At 48.0% G+C, this 18,386-nt stretch overlaps 1 protein-coding gene across 1 annotated transcript in view; it reads right to left on the reverse strand.

Annotated features, from left to right (window-relative positions):
• MYO1D (myosin ID) overlaps positions 1–18,386 on the reverse strand; it is a 171,934-nt gene that overhangs the window by 99,061 nt on the left and 54,487 nt on the right. Inside the window, exons 9-14 of the mRNA XM_064733632.1 lie at positions 17,347–17,492; positions 17,151–17,265; positions 16,373–16,543; positions 11,864–11,934; positions 10,203–10,277; positions 8,680–8,812 (exon numbers count right to left, since the gene is read on the reverse strand). Coding sequence (XP_064589702.1) covers positions 8,680–8,812; positions 10,203–10,277; positions 11,864–11,934; positions 16,373–16,543; positions 17,151–17,265; positions 17,347–17,492 — 711 coding nt within the window. The remainder of the gene's footprint in view (positions 1–8,679; positions 8,813–10,202; positions 10,278–11,863; positions 11,935–16,372; positions 16,544–17,150; positions 17,266–17,346; positions 17,493–18,386) is intronic.

Raw genomic sequence — 18,386 nt, forward strand, 5'->3', positions numbered from 1 at the left:
GTGGGACACAGCCCTTCCTGCAGCAGCTCAGCCCACCACTTGTGTTTTAACCTGCTCAGCACAACCAGGTTAAAACAGAAGTGACAATAACGGTGTTTAAGGCAAGTCTGGGTGTGGCGCTCAGCGCCATGGTCTGGGTGACAAGGTGGTGTCACAGACATCTTTTCATAAAAATCCTTTCTTTAGGATTTTTCCCCCTCCTGAGAAGCTGTGGCCTCAGCAACAAAATGTAAACAATGGTTATCTGCTGCTGTGGGATGCAACAGGTGCATCTGGGACTGGTCTTGGGTGAATGGTTGGATTTACTGACCACTCATGGCAGAGCTGGGTCTCACTCTGTGCTGAGACACAGACCTTTGTTTATTCATTCCTTTTCTATTCTTAGCTTAGCTAGCTTCTGAGAACTTTTCTCTCTATTCCTTTTAGTATAGTGATAATGTAATATATATCATAACCTAATAAACCAAGCCTTCTGAACATGAGGTCAACATTCTCGTCTCTCTCTTCACCCTGAAGACCCTTGCAAGCCCTGTAACAAGGCGGTGTGACGGTGTTCACAGGATGAGGGAAGAGATGATTTTGCAAGACAAAAACCCCAACACATTTCTAGTTCTCTGAGCATCTCATGCAGCCAGGGCACTGCAGTTCAAGTGGGAATGTGAGTCAGGGCAAAAGAGAAGAAGAAAAATCAAAAATGCAGCAAATGTGACTCAGAGGAATTGTGGGTTTAGCCTAGAAGGACCAAGGAGGCACAGAATCCCTCTGGTGGGAGATTTTGTGTATTTAAAGGATAGATATGAGGAAATGCAAACATTCAGCTTTAGGACAAAGGAGTCAGGGTTTTAAGCACAGTATAAAAATTCAAATTAAGCCTCAGGAAAACAAGGAGTGAGAACAAAATGCCTGTGGGAAGGAGGGAACATCCATCAGTGGGGAGAAGAGCCTGCAAAAGGAAGATACAGGCAGAGGTGTCCTCAAACAGGAGGTGAATTTGGTGCACTCCCAAGGTCCCCCTCAGCCTTATTTTCTATGATTTGTCTATTCAGCCTTATTTCTATGATTTGAGGTCACTCACCCAATCTCAGGATAATATGAAGGGTCCCGAATTGTCCTTTCCCTTCAGCAATGCTGAGGGAACAGGATCATCCATGGCTGTCCTGGCTAGTCCTGACACAACCTGAAGCTTTGCAGCCCCTGGACCAGCCCAGGGATGAGTGTGAGCCATGAATGAGCCAAGAGAGGCAAACCTGGGAAAGCAGAGCCTCCCATCCTGAAAGCTGCCACAAGCCACTGCATTTCCATGTTGGATAAAGCCCTTTTCCAACCCAGAGATGGGGTCAGACCTGCCCTGTGCTGCAGCTGGTGGCAGGATGAATATAAATCATTTAAATCCCTGGAAGGGGTTGATATCACAAATATTCCACAGAATTGCAAAGCCTTGGGAACAGAGAATCCAAATTAAAGCACCATGGAATGGTTTGGGTTGGAGGGGATTGTGAAGATCACCCAGAGCCTGGGATGATCCACAATCCCAGGTGGCTCCAGAATTTGCAGGGATGGGGCAGCCCCAGCTTCCCTGGACATGTCATCAGGAGCAGGAATGCCAGAAGGGTCACTTGTTCACTGCTGACACAGCAGCAGCCAGGGCCCAGCTGCTCCCCACAATGCCACAGAATCCCCCAGCACAGCTCTGCCACTCCCAAATGCAAAACCCCTCAAAGTCCCTCAAAACCCCTCAAGTCTGTGCCTTCAGGTCCAGCACAAAGAGCAATGACTGTGCCTGCATTTCACATAAAAAGGCTGAAATCCTTTGGAAAGCAGGAATGGGAAGTGCCTGCACAGACAGGAGATCATCTATCAGTGCAATTACAGTGTAATTAAAGCCTCTCAGAAACGACAGCTCCTGGAGTAAATTCTAAAGTAGATTATTCCATGCTTCCAAATCCCCAAGCCCCAGTCTTCAGGGGGATAATTATGCAGCTCCCATTCTTGCTGTCAGAGAACTGCAGTTTGTAAAGAGAAGAACTGAAATGCAGGGACACAAAGGCCCCAGCTCTGAAAGCTCTTTGGATGTCTAATTGCAGCTGATTTTATTTTTTTTCCATCAAGCTGAGCGACTTTTAGATTTTTAAGTGTTAAAAAAGAAACGAAACCAGTTTTAAACCATTGCACCCTAAACAAACTCTTTCTTGAGGGGTTTCTTTTCTGTACTTTATAGCTCCTTACATGAGAGAGGGGATGGGACAGGACAGACAAATTGTGCTGGATGTGTCCAATCAGTCACAATGATGACATTATCACTTAGCAGAGGTGAAGCCTGTCAGCCTGGATGGAAGGAAGAGTCAGACAAAAGGAGTTACAGAGGAGGAGGAGGAAAAAGATAAAAGAAATAAGGAGGAGATGCATGTTCAAAGAGTCCCCAGAGAAGATTGTCAGTCACAGCTGGGGCAGCCACAGGGCTTCCTGTGTCAGGATTTACAAAACAGCCACCCAAAATAATCCACCACACAGAAAAGGGCTTGGGCAGTAAAATATGCTCTTCAGAAATGGCACATGGCAACAGGAAAAGCCAGTTTTTGTTTTGAGTGATTTGGTTTTGGAGAAAATAAAGTACTTTTTCCTACCTAGGAAATTTTTGCCTAAAAGATTCTGGAAATCTGGAGGTTTTGAGACAGCAGTGGTGATAAGTATAATTTAAATTCAGTGTGCTCCAAAACCAGATTTCATGGAGTCACAGAATTGTTCAGGCTGGAAAAGCCCTCTGAGATCATCAAATCCAGCTGATCCCAGCACTGCCAAGGCCACCACTGCCCCCTGTCCCCAAGTGCCACATCCACATGGCTTTTAAACCCCTCAGGGATGGGGACCCTGGGCCAATTCCTGAGCACCTTCTCCATCAATAAATCTTCCCCAAATCCACCTTGAGCTGCCCTGGCCCAGCCTGAGGCCGTTCCCTCTGCTCCTGTCCCTGTCCCCCAGCTGTGCCCTCCTGTCAGGAGCTGTGCAGAGCCACAGGGCCCCCTGAGCCTCCTTTGCTCCAGGCTGAGCCCCTTCCCAGCTCCCTCAGGGATTCTCCAGCCCCTTCCAGCTCCCTCAGGAATTCTCCAGCTCCCTCAGGGATTCTCCAGCCCCTTCCAGCTCCCTCAGAAATTCTCCAGCTCCCTCAGGGATTCTCCAGCCCTTCCGCTCCCTCAGGGATTCTCCAGCCTCTTCCAGCTCCCTCAGGGATTCTCCAGCCCCTTCCGCTCCTCAGGGATTCTCCAGCCTCTTCCCAGCTCCCTCAGGGATTCTCCAGCCCCTTCCAGCTCCCTCAGGAATTCTCCAGCCCCTTCCAGCTCCCTCAGAAATTCTCCAGCTCCTTCCAGCTCCCTCAGAGATTCTCCAGCCCCTTCCCACTCCCTCAGGAATTCTCCAGCCCCTTCCCAGCTCCCTCAGGGATTCTCCAGCCCCTTCCAGCTCCCTCAGGGATTCTCCAGCCCCTTCCCAGCTCCCTCAGCCCCTCCTGGGGCTGCAGCCCCTTCCCCAGCTCCATTCCCTTCTCTGGACACACTCCAGCCCCTCCAGTGTCTTTCCTGTTCTGGGAGCCCCAAAACTGCCCCCAGGATTGGAGGTGTGGCATTTCCAGCCACATTTCCAGTGTCTCCATATGGACTTGTGTTTGCAGAAGCTGAAATGAAAACCAGCTTTGAGAACAGCCCCTGCCATGGAACTGACCCCAGGGAAGCTCCTGAGACATCCCAGTGACCTCGACACCTGCCCCTCCTCTCAGAGACTGCAGAGCTCTGCTTCACCACCAAAAGTCAGGTTTAAACCAGACTAGCAACAAAAGAGAATTTTAAAGCTTGTTATTTTAAATAGCAGAGAAGTTAAATAATTTTAATGCTGCAGCTACTGGAGACTTTGATATTGTGGTGGTGCTGAGCTGATGGTTGAACTCAACGATCTTAATTAAATGTATTTTCCAGCCTAAACAATTCTAAAATTCCAAGATTATTGTTATTTAAATTGGCACTTTTGGAGACTATTCCCCCAAAGGAGGGTTTAAAGATACTCTTGCTACAGCCAAAGCCCTGCAGCTTTCCAGGGAGGCCAAACATGAATATCAATAAAGAGGAACTCTTGGGCTGCCACCCTGTTGAGGACTGCAGAAACTGAGCATATAAATGTGGTGTGAAGGAGTTTCCAGAGAAGCTCTGAGGCAGAGCAGCCCAGGTGAGCAGGGAGCACTGGATGCACTGGGCACACCAGGAAATGTCAATAAACCATCAGCTCAAGCTGCACAAAACTCAAACCTATCTGCAACTTGGATTTTTTGAGAAAAACATGAACTGGTGTTACCTCCCCTAAGGAATTTTATTCCTCTGACATCCCCAGACCTCAGCAGTTTGTGCAACCCTGTGTTCAGAGCTGTTTCCATCAGCTGTGACCACAGGCTTCCCAAAAAGTCCTGCAGGGTCCAAGCCACAGCCAAGACACACAGAGAGTGTCACTGCTGATTCCCCACTGGAGCAGCTTCAGGGCCAAATTCAGCACAGGAAAAATGAGCAACAGCCCCAGAAAGGATGAGAGCACCTGGAACTGCAGGGATGGGGTACCCAAAACAGAGAATGCCTTCACCAGCAGAAATTCCAGCCCAGCAGAAGGAAGAGCCAAGTGTCCAGACTGGTAGAGCATCCAGCTCTTTGTGCATCACCAGCATCTTGCTGGCATGGCCTGAATACCCAATTATTGCTTGCTAATGACATGTATTATTATAATAATAATTATATATATATATATCATTAACTGTCCCCAAAGTCACCTCACAGAGATACTTAGGGCAGAGCAGCCAGACAGGAGCTGTCAGCTCAATGATTTACTGCTTGAAGAACACAAATATTGTGTTCAGGGGTTTTGTCTAAGGAACCTCCCCAAAATTTACACACTTTAAAGTGACACCAGCCTGGCTGCAGGATGGGTCTCACCAACAAACAACTCCCTGTCAGGAGGGGACAGCCAGGTGGGGTTGGGCTCTGCTCTCAGGGAACAGGGACAGGAGGAGAGGGAATGGCCTCAGGCTGGGTTCAGTTTGGATATTGGGGAAATTTGGATATTGTTCAGTTTGGATATTGGGGGAATTTGGATATTGTTCAGTTTGGATATTGGGGGAATTTGGATATTGTTCAGTTTGGACGTTGGGAAAATTTGGATATTGTTCAGTTTGGATGTTGGGGGAATTTGGATATTGTTCAGTTTGGATATTGGGAAAATTTCTTCATGGAAAGAGTTGTCAAGCCCTGGAAGAGGCTGCCCAGGGCAGTGGTGGAGTCCCCATGGCTGCAAGTGTTGAAAAAAGGTGTGGATGTGGCACTTGAGGGGTCAGTGGTGGCCTTGGCCATGCTGGGGATAAGCTGGAATCAGTCTCAGAGGCTTTTCCAGCCTGAACAATTCCATGACTCCAAGAAATCTGATTTTGGAGCACGCTGAGTTTAAATTATGCTTATCAGCACTGGCATCTCAATGCTAATGAAATCTTCTTTTCTTCATTGCTATTCAACAGAAAATCACAAAAACACCAACAGCTTCAATGCAAATTTCTCAATGAAAGTTTAGGGCAGGTAAAGAAAGGGAAAAGACCACACTGAGACTCACACAGGAACCTCCCAGTGAATTTAACTTGGAAACAGCTCCTGCTTGTGCCTACCTCTGGAAAGGCTGGTAATTATGATGGAGATACTGATGATAAATGGATTGAAGTAAATTAATTCCACCCAAGCCAGGCAGCCTTCAGTGAGCAACGCTGGCACCCACTGCTTCAAGATGGATAAGGTGGGATTTAAACTCTCCATGCCCTGCTGGGAGCTGCAGGGATTGTTCAAACCACCACAGTGCACAGCATTCTCTGAACTATTCTATTTTTCCACCTCCCAGGTGGCCTGGAATAATTTTTCCAATAAACAAGGAAAGGAAGTTTTTCCATGCATGCCTGCTGAACTTACCTGCTGTGCCCTGATCACAGCTCTCCCCTCAACACCCCCAGGGATTTTTGCTGTCCTGAGCCCCTCCTGGGCTGCCTCAGGCTCCCCACACTGTAGGAGGGAGGGGGGGGACCTTTGTAGGACCAGACCTGCAATAACAGCACCAAGGAGAAACTTTTCCTTCCACAACTGCTCCTCTCCTTGAGCTCCTGGCACTCCTGACATCTGCACCAGATTAGGGCAGGGCCAGCCAGCAGATTATTTGGAAGATGGATGGATCAGATCAGTTTTGACTCCTTGGAAAACAGAATAAAGTCTGTCCCCATGCCCAGCAGGGTCACAGCCACCTTCCAGCTCAGGATTTGCCATCCAGGAAAGCTCCTCTCTGCCTCCACAGGCACTCTCTCAATTTTGACTGCTGGTGCCTATTTTAGCAAGGCCTGGCCTTGTGTGGGCTCACAGGGGCATCTTCCCAGGAGCTCTGAGGTAAAACATTCTGAGGGGAGCCAGGGGGCTCCACTCCCCACTGGGGCCCAGCTGGCACCTCCAGGCAGCTTTGGTGGGTCCCAGACCCTCCTGCAGAGCTCAGATCAAACCCATTCCAGTAAAGGAACACAAAAATACAGAATCATGGGATCACAGAATATCCTTTGTTGGGAGGACCCCCAGAGATCATCCAGGCAAACTCCTGGCTCTGCACAATCCCACCCCTGGAGCACTGTCCAGCTGGGCTGGGACCATTCCCTGGGGACCCCACAAATCAGGTGTGATTCCATGTCCTAACTCTGGACAAAGAAGTGAGGGCAGCTCTCTCTTCTGTGCACAGCCAGCACTGGGTGCTGTGCTCTGACCCATCTCCTTTGCTCCCACAGCTCCTGAGAGGACACTCGGAGCACTGATTGCTTAATTATCCTGATTGTGAGCACACCCCAGCACCCTGGGCTCTCTGTTCATCTCCTGTAGGGGGATACAGTATGGGTAAATGAAGGTGGTATAGAAGGTAATCTTATCCCCCAATAAGAACAGTGGTATAAAAGAGTGGATTGGTGGGATCAGGAGTTGGAGAAGTCAGATGGCAACTGCAAGGACCAGGAAAGGTCAGTGCTTAGAGGAGATGCCTATGAGAAACACTGAAGAGGTACAAAAACTCTGGTGGTATGGAATCCTTGCACCATAATGATAATGGAACTCTTGATGTATAAGACAACGAATGGTGACCCCAACGTGATTTGGGAGAGGGAGGATTTAAATACTAAACTAGATTGCCCAGTGGATTTGGGATGACCCATGGAATTGGGACTAAACTATATTGCCCAGTGGATTTGGGACTAAACCATATAACCCTGTGGATTCAAGGAAACAGGATTTGACCATATAACCCCATGGATTCGGGGAAACAGGATTTCAGTACTAAACCATTGGCAAAATATATCAATTACAGCTATTGGTGTTTGTTAAATATGAGCATAAAAGACCTTAAAGATAAGTGCCTTGTAAACTGGGAAAAGCTATAGAACTGAACTAACAATTAGAAATATATATAAATCTGTACTATAATATGCTGTTTGAACACTTGTATAACTCTTAGTTCTAAATGAAATATACAAATATGTCATAATGTTAATTTATTTGAATATGTACTTCTGGAAATGCTGCAACTCTGTGGTAAAAAGAAAAAGAGGGAATTGTAGGGGGATACAGTGTGGGTAAATGAAGGTGGCATAGAATGTAATCTTATCCCCTCAACGTGTTGCAGCTGGACCAATTACTAAAGATTAGGAGCAGGCCTGATCTCAACAGGCCACACCTGTAGCCAATAAGAACAGTGGTATAAAGGAATGGATTGGTGGGATCAGGAGTCAGATGGCAACTGCAAGGACCAGGAAAGGTCAGTGCTTAGAGGAGCTGCCTATGAGAAACATCGAGGAGGCCCAAAACTCTGGCAGTATGGAATCCTTGCACCATAATGATAATAGAACTCTTGATGTATGAGAACACTTAAGACACCAGTACCCCAGTGCCAGGAGCCCAGCAAGGCCACCCAGCTCCAGCAACACCCCAGTACTGATGAGGGATCTCAGCTCAGCTCCCAGGGCTGCTCCAACAGCCCCTCCTGAGCATCCCCTTCCCCACCTTCCACCACTCAATGTGGTGTTTGCCCAAGCAAAGCCTTCTACCATCAAACTGAAATATGGGCTGAAATAAAAGCTTTCCCTCCTCGCCTCTGGCATGGCAAAGAGGAGGAAAGAAGGAACTCACACAGGTCTGTATTGCATTCCCACAGGCATGGGACGCCAGAGAGAACCTCTGCACCATGAACAGCATCTCTGGGCCCTCTGCCCAAAGAGCTTTGCTAAACATGACATAATAATAATAAGTTTAGGACAGGTGAAGAAAGGGAAAGGACTACACTGAGACTCACACAGGAACCTCCCAGTGAATCTTGAATTTGACTTGGAACCACAACCCTAAGACAGACTGGCTTTCCTACAAGTGAAAGATGCACTGGTCATGGAGGAGCCAAAAATTCACCTTCTTCATGGGGGATGGAGGTGATCCTCCCTCCAAACCTGCCCAGCCAAAGCCTGTTTGGCACAGACAAGGCTGCTTTGCCTTTGATCAGCTTGGCTCCTGATGGATGGCAGTGAGGGGAAAGTGGGAATCTCTCCAGGGAGAAGCCACTCTTCTCATCAGGAGTCAATTTTGAAACAGGGATCTTTACCTTCAGTGTCAGGTTGTCCACCAGGGCAATCATGGAGTTCTTGAACAGAGTAGCTGCTGTCAGAGGTCTCTTGGTGACCTCAGTGATGCTCAGCTTCCCCTCAGGCCACATCATCTTCAACACAGGGTTGGAGCTGCAAGAGAATCTCTTTAATTCCACTGCCCTGACAATCCAAAAGTTGGTTTTACCCAGACCCACTGCTGCCTCCAGCTCAAGGGCATCACCCAAGCCAGGGTGAGACTCCTGGGCACAACATTTCATGCTCTTAAGAGCAAGTTCAAGCTTTCAAATGAACATTCTGGAAAAACAAGCAGCACATTCTCCCTTCAGATCAGGATGTGCAGGATTAGGACAGTGAAAATCCCACAGAGTGATCCATCAAAGGCAGGGGCTGCCTCACAGGCACAACAGGAAGGATTTAATCCACACAAAGGAGAGGGAGACCCACAGCACCCTCCCTTAGAACCTGTCACCTGTGTTCAAGCTGCATTTCTGCACCTCTCTCTATATATAAAGTAATTTATACACTTTAGCCTGCATTTCTGAAGAGTTCAGGGTGAGGTAAACTGGCCCTGATGGATGGCAACAGTTCAGGAACAAACAGAAACTGAGCACATTTACAGCAATCTAGTGGCCAATCTGTCCCAGGCTTTAATGTGCTGCAAGTGGTGTTTGGGAACAGGATTTTCCAGAGACTTCACAGAAAACAGGCTAAATTTGATAAAACCACACAGCAAATATTTTGCAAGGTTTCTGGTCAACGGGAAGTGTTGAAAACAGGAACAGTGGGACTGCTCAGGGGAGCACAGCCAGTCAGCCCCAAGGGCTGCAGACCAATTCAACATCTGTACAGGTAAACAGAGCCCACCACTGCAGGGTGTTTGTGCCCACTGTCCTCTGGGCAGAGCCCCTGGAAGCTGCAGATTACAAAATGAGGACTTGTTTAATGCCAGATGAAGGAAAACAGCTCCATGGGCACTTCCACCCACATTCTGACAGGATTGCAAATCTGCTTCTTAAGGCAACTTCTGCTTGACCTCATGGTTTCACTTCTCACATCACTGCAGACATGAAAGGATTCACATCTATCTCATCATTTCTTTCAAAAAAGGGTGTTTTAGGTGGGGCTGAGGATTTCTGCCGTTGACCAAAGCTCCCCAGCATCTTCAGCACTGATTACAGACAGAGCAGTGATGGTAAATCTGCAATGGGTTAATGACAAATCAGGCAGCACAAGCAAGCTCTGCACTATCTTGATTGCACAATCAGTTGGTTTCAAAAAAAAACCACTTTAAATTCTGTTCAATTAAAGGCTGCATCAGAACAGAAACATGTACAGAATAAGGACTTTAACCTGAAAAATCCAACTAACAGCCTCTGGGTCATGGGAGATGTACAAAGATCAAATCCCAAAGCAATGTGTTTATTCACACACACTGAAAACCTGAGTCTCTGATAGCATCACTCCACACAAAAAGGATTCTGAGAGATCAGATTAAAATTCACCTCATTAAAATTCCTACCTGTTGTACATGAGGCGTTTGAAGTCTTGAAATAAAGTGTCCTTGTTTTTATCAATGAATCCAGTGACAGAGTAACTAAAAAATAAAGGAAAACCAGAGTTAATTGCAAAGCAGCAAAGTCCTTCTGTGAGCTGTGGAATCAGCATCCCTGCACTCCTACAGACAATGGCCCAAATTCAGGATTTACACTCAGGATTCTGTCTCTTAACTGAGTGTGTGTGTTCGTGTTAAATCCTAGAGAAATTCAGGTTTGTTTTTCAATCTGAGCAGTCTGCCCCTCTCTCAGTGGAGAGTCTGAGTTCCAGATCAGCCTCTGAGCAGTGACTGGGAGCTGCCCTGGAAATCAGCACACACAGAAACACACACATTTGAGATTCTTTCCTTCCACTATTCCCACAGGAACACCACTGGAGGAGGTCACTGTTCCAGGGTTCCATCTCTTCTCCAGGTCTCAAGGCAGGCAAAGGTCCAAAGTCTCCCACTCAGTGACTCCATGCAGATGTTCCCTGAGCTCCAGACCCCACCCTGGGAAGCTGCACCCAACCTCCAGACTCTGGGATCAACCCACAACCTGCAAATCCCTGTATGGAGCCGTCCTCAAATCAGGACCTTTCAAAAGACATCCAGTTTCACCCCTGCCATGGCAGGGACACCTTCCACTATCCCAGGCTGCTCCAAGCCCCGTCCAACCCGGCCTTGGACCCTGCCAGGGATCCAGGGGCTGCCCCAGCTGCTCTGGGCACCCTGTGCCAGGGCCTGCCCACCCTGGGCCTGAACTATCTGTGATTCCTCCCACATTTCAGTTTGCTTTTACCCCATTTGTCAGCCACTGGCAGTTCAGAAGGTTCAGCCACTAAGACAGCACCTTGTATTTTCTCCCCCAAAACCCTCTAAAATCAGGGATGTCTGTCAGGAACTGCTCAGCAAAGATTCCAGAGGATAACCTGCTTGTGCTATAAGGGCTCCAGTCTGATCACACTGGTTGTTCTTGGAAATTAAAGGTAAAATTAATCCCAAGGTAAAAGAAATCATTAATCCTTCCTTCAGTAACTCCCTTTCTTCTGACATGGGAAGTTACACAAATTCTAAACCATTAAATTACTCCAGTGATATTCCACACACCAAATGGTTTCCACCATGTGCATCCTTCACTTCCAGTCACTCTCCCTTCCCACTGCTTCACCTCCTGCACTTGTTCCTGCAGGCTCCAGGCAAGCACTTCCCAACCCTCCTGCCCTGATCCCTCCTGCAGGTTATGTCTCCCCTGGGCTCCCAGCCTGCTCCAACTGATTGGAGAATTTCAAGCCAGAGTTATATAATCACACCAAACAGATGTCTAAACCAGACTTTATTAGCTCAGTGTAGCTTTCTTGCATAAACACTGCTGCCTTTTTTCCCTTTTCCTTCCCCTGGAGCACTGCTCTCCCCTCACCCCCACCCCTCACTCTCCTTTTGTTTCACTCCAAGTACAAATTCCCACTCTGTAGAGCAAGGCACCGGCAGAAGATTTAATTGATAAGCAAGTGCTGCACTCTGTAATTGTGTGTGACAGCTATTCTGGCTTGCACCAGAAGCAGCAGTAAATCAGAATATTGTGCCACTTCAGAGCTGCTGGGAAGACAAAAATAAAATGTGCAGCTTGATTTCAGAAGGGAACTCACATCACATCCCCGGCGTAGTGCTTGATCCGGAAATCTCTGTCAAACTCCAGCGTTTTGTCTGTGGCACAAAGCTGAAACAAATTCACACATTAAAATACCACCCATGGATTGATATTAAAACAACACCCCTGGATTTACAAGCTCCGTGGAAGAGCAACCTGCCTTCAAAATAGCACTGGGAACTACAGGAATCCCACTTTCTGTGTGCATGTGCAGATGTGAAAGGCACTGCTGGGAAATGTTTTCATGGATGCACTGTGAGAACATGTGCTTGTACAAATGGAACTGCAAGAGCCTATAATTTCATGAAGAAATTGATACTATCCCAGAAACACCATTATGCAAAAAGAACACTCGTGCCTGTAGAGAAACATTGCACCCACGAGTTAATTTGTTACTTTTTAAAGTCTTCCTTTATGTGGTTTTGCCATTGCAGTGGAACTCCTCTGCAGAGAAATGGGCCAAGTGCTGTGACAGCAGCAAAGCTTGTTCAGGGTCATCTGACACCCCTCAAACAGGGAACTTTCTGCAGAACCACTGCTCCAGGCTCAGATTGCCATCCCATCCCATCCCATCCCATCCCATCCCATCCCATCCCATCCCATCCCATCCCATCCCATCCTTCTGTCCAGTGCCCATGTGGCAGCTGTTCAGCAGCAGTGCCTGTAACACACTCAGGAATAGCAGGAGCCAAAAAAATCCATCAGGGTTGGCTTAATTGAAAAGGGAGTATGAGATAAGAATGAGGATTTTGTTATAGGCAAAAGGAGCAGGAGATGAATTAAGTCTTTGCAGGCAGAATTGAACAACACCAAGGGCTATGAGCAGATATCTGCTAGCCACAAAAAGTCTTGAAGAAATAAAAGAGGAAATTCTCATGGTTGAAATAAAGAGCAGGAAGGATGATTAGGAGCAGGGAGATACACTCCAAAAATTCACCTGTCTCCAAGAACACAAAATAGATTGGCTCAAAGTGTAAGAACAGATAAAAAACCAATATATTTTACAAAATGAATCAGAAGGGGGAGTACCAAGGTCTCCAGGAAATCCAGAATAGCAGGATCAGGGAGCAGCAGGAGCTGCAGAGCTGATGGATGCCCAAGGTGCAGCAGAACACAGGGAAAATGAAGAAAGGAGACAATACCAAAGCCATTTTTCTTGCTGCAGCTTTGTTCCCAGCAGGGGCCTGGGGAGTGCCTTTTTCAGCTACCTAAACACAGCTCAAACCAACAAGTCAATAAAAGGGGTAAATACCAAATGGCAACAGAAATGTGTCTGTGCTACCAGAGAGGGCACAGCTGGCAGCTCCTCTGAAAGCTCATCCAGCTCTGGAGAGGCTGCAAGGAGCCATAACAGCAAGCAGGGATTCTGTTGTTTGCTGGTTTGGCTTTTTCCAAAGAAGTGATTCTGTCTCAACTTTGTGTTTCCTGCAGTTGAAATTAGTGAAAAAAAGACCAGCAAGAACATTGATAGAGTGGATCACCTGCCTGGGTTTCTGTGAGCCCTTCCAGGAGGCTCCTCACTGACAGCTCACAGCATCCAAGGGTGAGTAAAGACAGGAGAAAGGTGTTGGAAAGATGGGAATCCTGTGGGAGCCTGCCCTGAGCCTGTGCTGTCACAGCATCTGAAATAATCTGAGGGCAAGGGGGAGGTCGTGGGGCTGGCTGGGGGCACTCAATCACTGAGAACAGCTAAATGAGGGCAAAGCAGAGCAAATGGAACTCCCCAGCAGGGCAGGGAGTCCCACTGAGAAAGGGCAGAGCTCACAGGAACTGATGGGCCCCAAACCATCCCTTCCTCTCTCAACAGGGATCTTAACAGACCTCATTCATCAACAAGGACATGGAGAACTGGGAGAGGCTTAAAGGGCAAAACCCATCCCCTGTGACTGCCCTGGGAGGATGGGCCAACAAACTCAGCTTCCCCAGGCTAGGAAAGAAATGCCAGAGATGATGGCAAAAAACCTGGAGATGATGTAGTGGAAGACAAAGAGAAATGTGTTTTGCCATTTAAAAACAAAGAGGTGAGAGGTGTAATCTAAAATGGAAAAGGGAGGAGGGAGGGAAGCAGGGAGGAAGGAGCTCTTCACTTGAGTATCTGAGCTGTGGAATTCTCTGTTGATTTAAAAACCAAGAAGACCACACAAAAACCCTGTCAAGAAGACAGGAGGGTCCTGGGCTGCTCCTGAAGAATGGGAGCATGTCAAGCTATCAGCACACATTTGTCCTATGTTGGGCTCTCACTTGGGCATTCACCACAGTCCAGTGGCTTGGGAGACACAACATCAGGACTGGAACGGACCTTCTGATACTCTTCCCTTCACAATCAGTTTGTTGAGATTGATTCTCTCCACAATTTGAAAACTGAGGCATTCGTGGACTGTCTGTCACTGCCCTTGATCCCTCCAAGGTATAATATCAACAGAAAATCAATGGAACTTGGAGAGGCTGAGGATACAAATGGTGATCTTGGGAAGGGCCACTAGAACAGATTACACCTGCACATCCAGATTAGCATCAGACAAACCCAGGCTCCAGGAACACAAGATTCTGCTGGTGGAAGTGTTAATCAGCATTGCCCTGGCTCGTTTGGCCTTGCCCAGGACAAGGGCAGTGATTCCTCCACGCTGGCAGCCAGGAGCAGCAGGGTACACAAAGTAGGACACGACTATTTAGGGCACCACAGCCCCCCAGAGCTTCTCCACATGGAGCCTGAGTGCAGCAGCTCTGCAGGGAGCAGTGGAGCATGAACATGAGGGATGGGAGCTGTTCCCAACACATGCACTTTAACTCTTTGGGAACAGCTCCCATGTGGGTGGAACTTTACAGGATCTGCATGGAGCCACTGCATGAGATGGAATCAAACCCTTTGTTTGAATCCAAGTTAGAAAAGCCTGGCTCAGAAGGCTCAGGCTTCCCACAGCAGTTCTGGGTGGGACTGAAGAAGAGCTCTGGGATGTCTGCAGAGATGCGATGGGGAGGAAAGATAATAATTATGCTGAGAGGTTTATGGGTCAATGTTTTCAAGGTTCTATTGATTTAACTAGAAATTAGCAAGGCAGGCAGATCCATCAGCCCCTCCATAACCATTATTTATAGCAGGATTCCTTGCCTCCCTCTCAGCCTGTGCAGGCAGTTTGTGACAACGCCACCTCCTGCTGAGGAACGCTGCAGCTGGCACTGCTGCCCTTTAATGTCTCCTTGCTGGGAGGGGACTCCCAAAGGCAAGGACTTGAGCAGATTTTATTTTTAAATGTTCATTTTAGAGCCTCCCATAGCACCTCCTGAAATTCCATCCCCTTCTGCCACTGCAGTAAAGCACCACCTGCTCCCTCTGTGGCAGGGCCCCTTCCCCTGGGCAGATGTGGGAGCAAGGACAGAACAGAAACCAAACTCCTCTCTGACATCCACTGACCAGACAGCTCCAGAGACTAAACCACTCCCCAGCACTCTCCTGCAGAGGATCCCAGACTCCATCCCACTGCAGGAAGCAGTTTGTATTCAAACAGGAACCCAGGCCAGGCCTCACATTTATTTTCATGTGAGTTTTCTCAGAATGTTCCATGTCGCTGCTCAGGCACGTGAAATCTGGGCCAAAACTGGAATCAAGCCCCCTGTCCCTCTCCCTGAGCTCAGGTGCACCTGGCAGGTGTGCATCAGCTGTGCTGCAGCAGAAGGGCATTTAAGGAAAATTATTATCTGGCAGGAAAAAGTGGTTTTGGTTTACTTTCATCCTGGCCTCTCCTCAGACAGCCCCAGCCAGATCCATTGTTTATCCCAGGCCTCCCAGAGGCAGCCTTTAGCACATATCTTACACAACCAGGCTAATTTGGTACTTCTGACCTACATAAAATATTGTGCTGGGGTGGGAGGGAGCAGGGGGGACCAGCACTCTGAGCCATGCATTTTAGACAACGTTTCTGAGTACAGACACATCAAACTAAAGGCCCTGATTTGATTACTCTGTGTGAAAGATTCTCAAATTAATCAGGCTGGTGACCATTTTGCAATCTGCTGCCAAGTGAGGAATAAATGAAGCCTTTTAATTCTCCCATTGTAGCCCAGACAAAGGCAGGCAGGGGCCTGGGTGCTCTGAGGTGCAGAGGGAGACGAGCACGTTGTGCAGCCAATGAGGATGAAAAAAGCCCAAATCACAGCGCTGTAATAATGCAGGAGTGTGAATAATTTCACTGTCACTATGTATTAGAGCAGCCTGGGAAGAACAACACGTGGGCCGAGGCGGCTGTATCGATTGGTTCCAGATGACATCATGATCTGTCAAGGCACGAGCTCCGGCTCCTTTTATCCCGGAATAAAAGGGATGAGGCACTGGATGGGCTGGAGCTCCCTCTGCCGGGTTTTTCTGCGGCTGGAGCTGCTCTGAGCTCCTCATCCCACACTCAGTCGCAGTGAATCCGATAAACCCCCCTCCTGAAGCCCTTTTCCTCATTCCCTTCCACCTCAGAAGGTGGGGAAGGGGCAGCAGAGGACAGCAGGGTCTGTGGGTTACCTTCCTGCTGGAGAAGTGAGCGTGCTTGCCCAGTTTGCTGTTGAGGGCCTCGAGGAACATCTCATCCGTGACTTTGCCCACGTTCATGCAGGCATCGTCCAGAATGGCAATGATCCCTTTGTGCTGCTGCTCCACCAGGTCCACGATGACCTGGTTGTTGAAATAATCAATCTGCAGGAAACAAAGGACAGGGCTGTTGGTGACCTTGGCTGCAGAAATGGGAGGGTACCAGTGCTGGCCATAGCAGCCAGTGTGAGGAGCAATCAGCTCTGAATGTGCAGATCTCTGATTCCAGACAAAGCAGGCTGCTCTCCTGCACTGAACAGCACAGAAAGTGATTTTTCAAACCCCTCAGATACATCTCAAGACCTCTGCTGCAGAATGCTGTTTAAAATGTCCTTTACAATTCAGCTGTGTGCAGTCACCACAGTGACACTGCACATCCTGTCCTTGGCATTCTGAAGCGAGCATGAACAGGAAAAGTCAAGGTTTTTACAAATTACCATCAACAACCAGAAAAATCTGTAAGCACTCAGCACAGAAACCCAGAGTTACGTGTGTGGCATCACAGAGGAGCCACAAAAGGTTTGATCTCAGACCTGGAGTCCCATATTTTCCCAAGGAGACACGTGGTGAGGTGATTGGGGAGCTCCTGGCCCAGCTGGCAGGGACACAGATGTCCCATCAAGTGGAGCCTGCATGTGGAACAGCTTCAGGTCCAGCACTTGTGCTGGTACACTGACCTCACAGCACCTCACTGCCCTGCCAAAGCACTCACATGCTTCCAGGGAATTCCCTCTCGCTGGTACTCCTCCTGCTCCTGCTTCAGAACCAGCTGAATGAAGAGCTGCTGCAGCTTTTCATTGCAGTAATTAATGCAGAATTGTTCAAAGCTGCGAAAACACGAGAAGAAAAGGTGATGAGTGCTCTGGGAAAGGCAAGGGCACAACGCTGGGCTTTGGAAGGTGGCTCACCTGTTATTGTCAAATATCTCAAAGCCATAGATGTCCAGGACCCCGATGACTGTGTTCTTGCCATGCACCGTGGTGTCGTAGTTCTTCACCTCGATGACATCGTTGATGTGTGTCACAATCCAGCAGAAGAGACGCTCGTAAATGGCCTGCAGGAAACACAGACTGAGGGCTCCTGCCTGCCCCTGCCTCAGCTCTCCCCAGGAAATGCCACCCAGCTCATCCCAGGCCTCCATCAAAGCTGCAGGTCATGGTCATGACAGTGAGCAGCTACTGACTGAAGCAAATATTCTATGGAAGTATTTGTTTTCTTTCTTCCAAAACTCATTTATACCAAGTTGAAATCCCACTGAGGTCACTGGGAGCAGCAGTTCCCTGATTTGATTCCAGTCAGCTTTTCAGCTGCCTAATAAGCACCATTCTTGAGAATTATTTAACAATAGTGAAGAGCAAGAGAGAGGTCAGTCACAGAAACTTAACAACTGAACACAATGACAGGAGAATAATCCTGTTCACCTTTCACAAAGATAATGTTCTGTAGGCAGAGGTGTCTTCAAAGTCTTCATGTTCAAAATGTGCTGTGAAGCTGGGTAAATACATTATCTCAGGAAAAGAAGTCAAGTTAATTATCAATGACCTTCATAACTTCAACCATTCCTCCCTTATAATTTGATTTCTTACAGAGGAGGAACAATTGTCACTCCTGCCATCAGGACTCACTTTTCCTGTGGAAGGTGTCCCTGCCCATGGCAGGGGGTTGGAACAGGATGGTCTTCAAGGTCCCTTCAACCCAAACCATTCTACAATTCTTCATGAATTTTTTTTTAAATACCACTTTGTGTTTCCAACATGAATTCTAGATGTTACAGTTCCATTCTCTACTCTTTGAATTTAACTGCAAAATGAAGCTGAGGATCCCATTTCACAGCACATTCCTCCCTGTATCACACATTTGCAGATCCATCCCCTCCTCGGTGTGCCTGGCACTGCTGCTGTGGGAATCTCTGGATCCCTGCTGGAAGGGCAGGGATGGGGAGGTGCCA

Source organism: Zonotrichia leucophrys, chromosome 27, assembly GCF_028769735.1.
Source record: "Zonotrichia leucophrys gambelii isolate GWCS_2022_RI chromosome 27, RI_Zleu_2.0, whole genome shotgun sequence".
Taxonomy (NCBI): Eukaryota; Metazoa; Chordata; class Aves; order Passeriformes; family Passerellidae; genus Zonotrichia; species Zonotrichia leucophrys.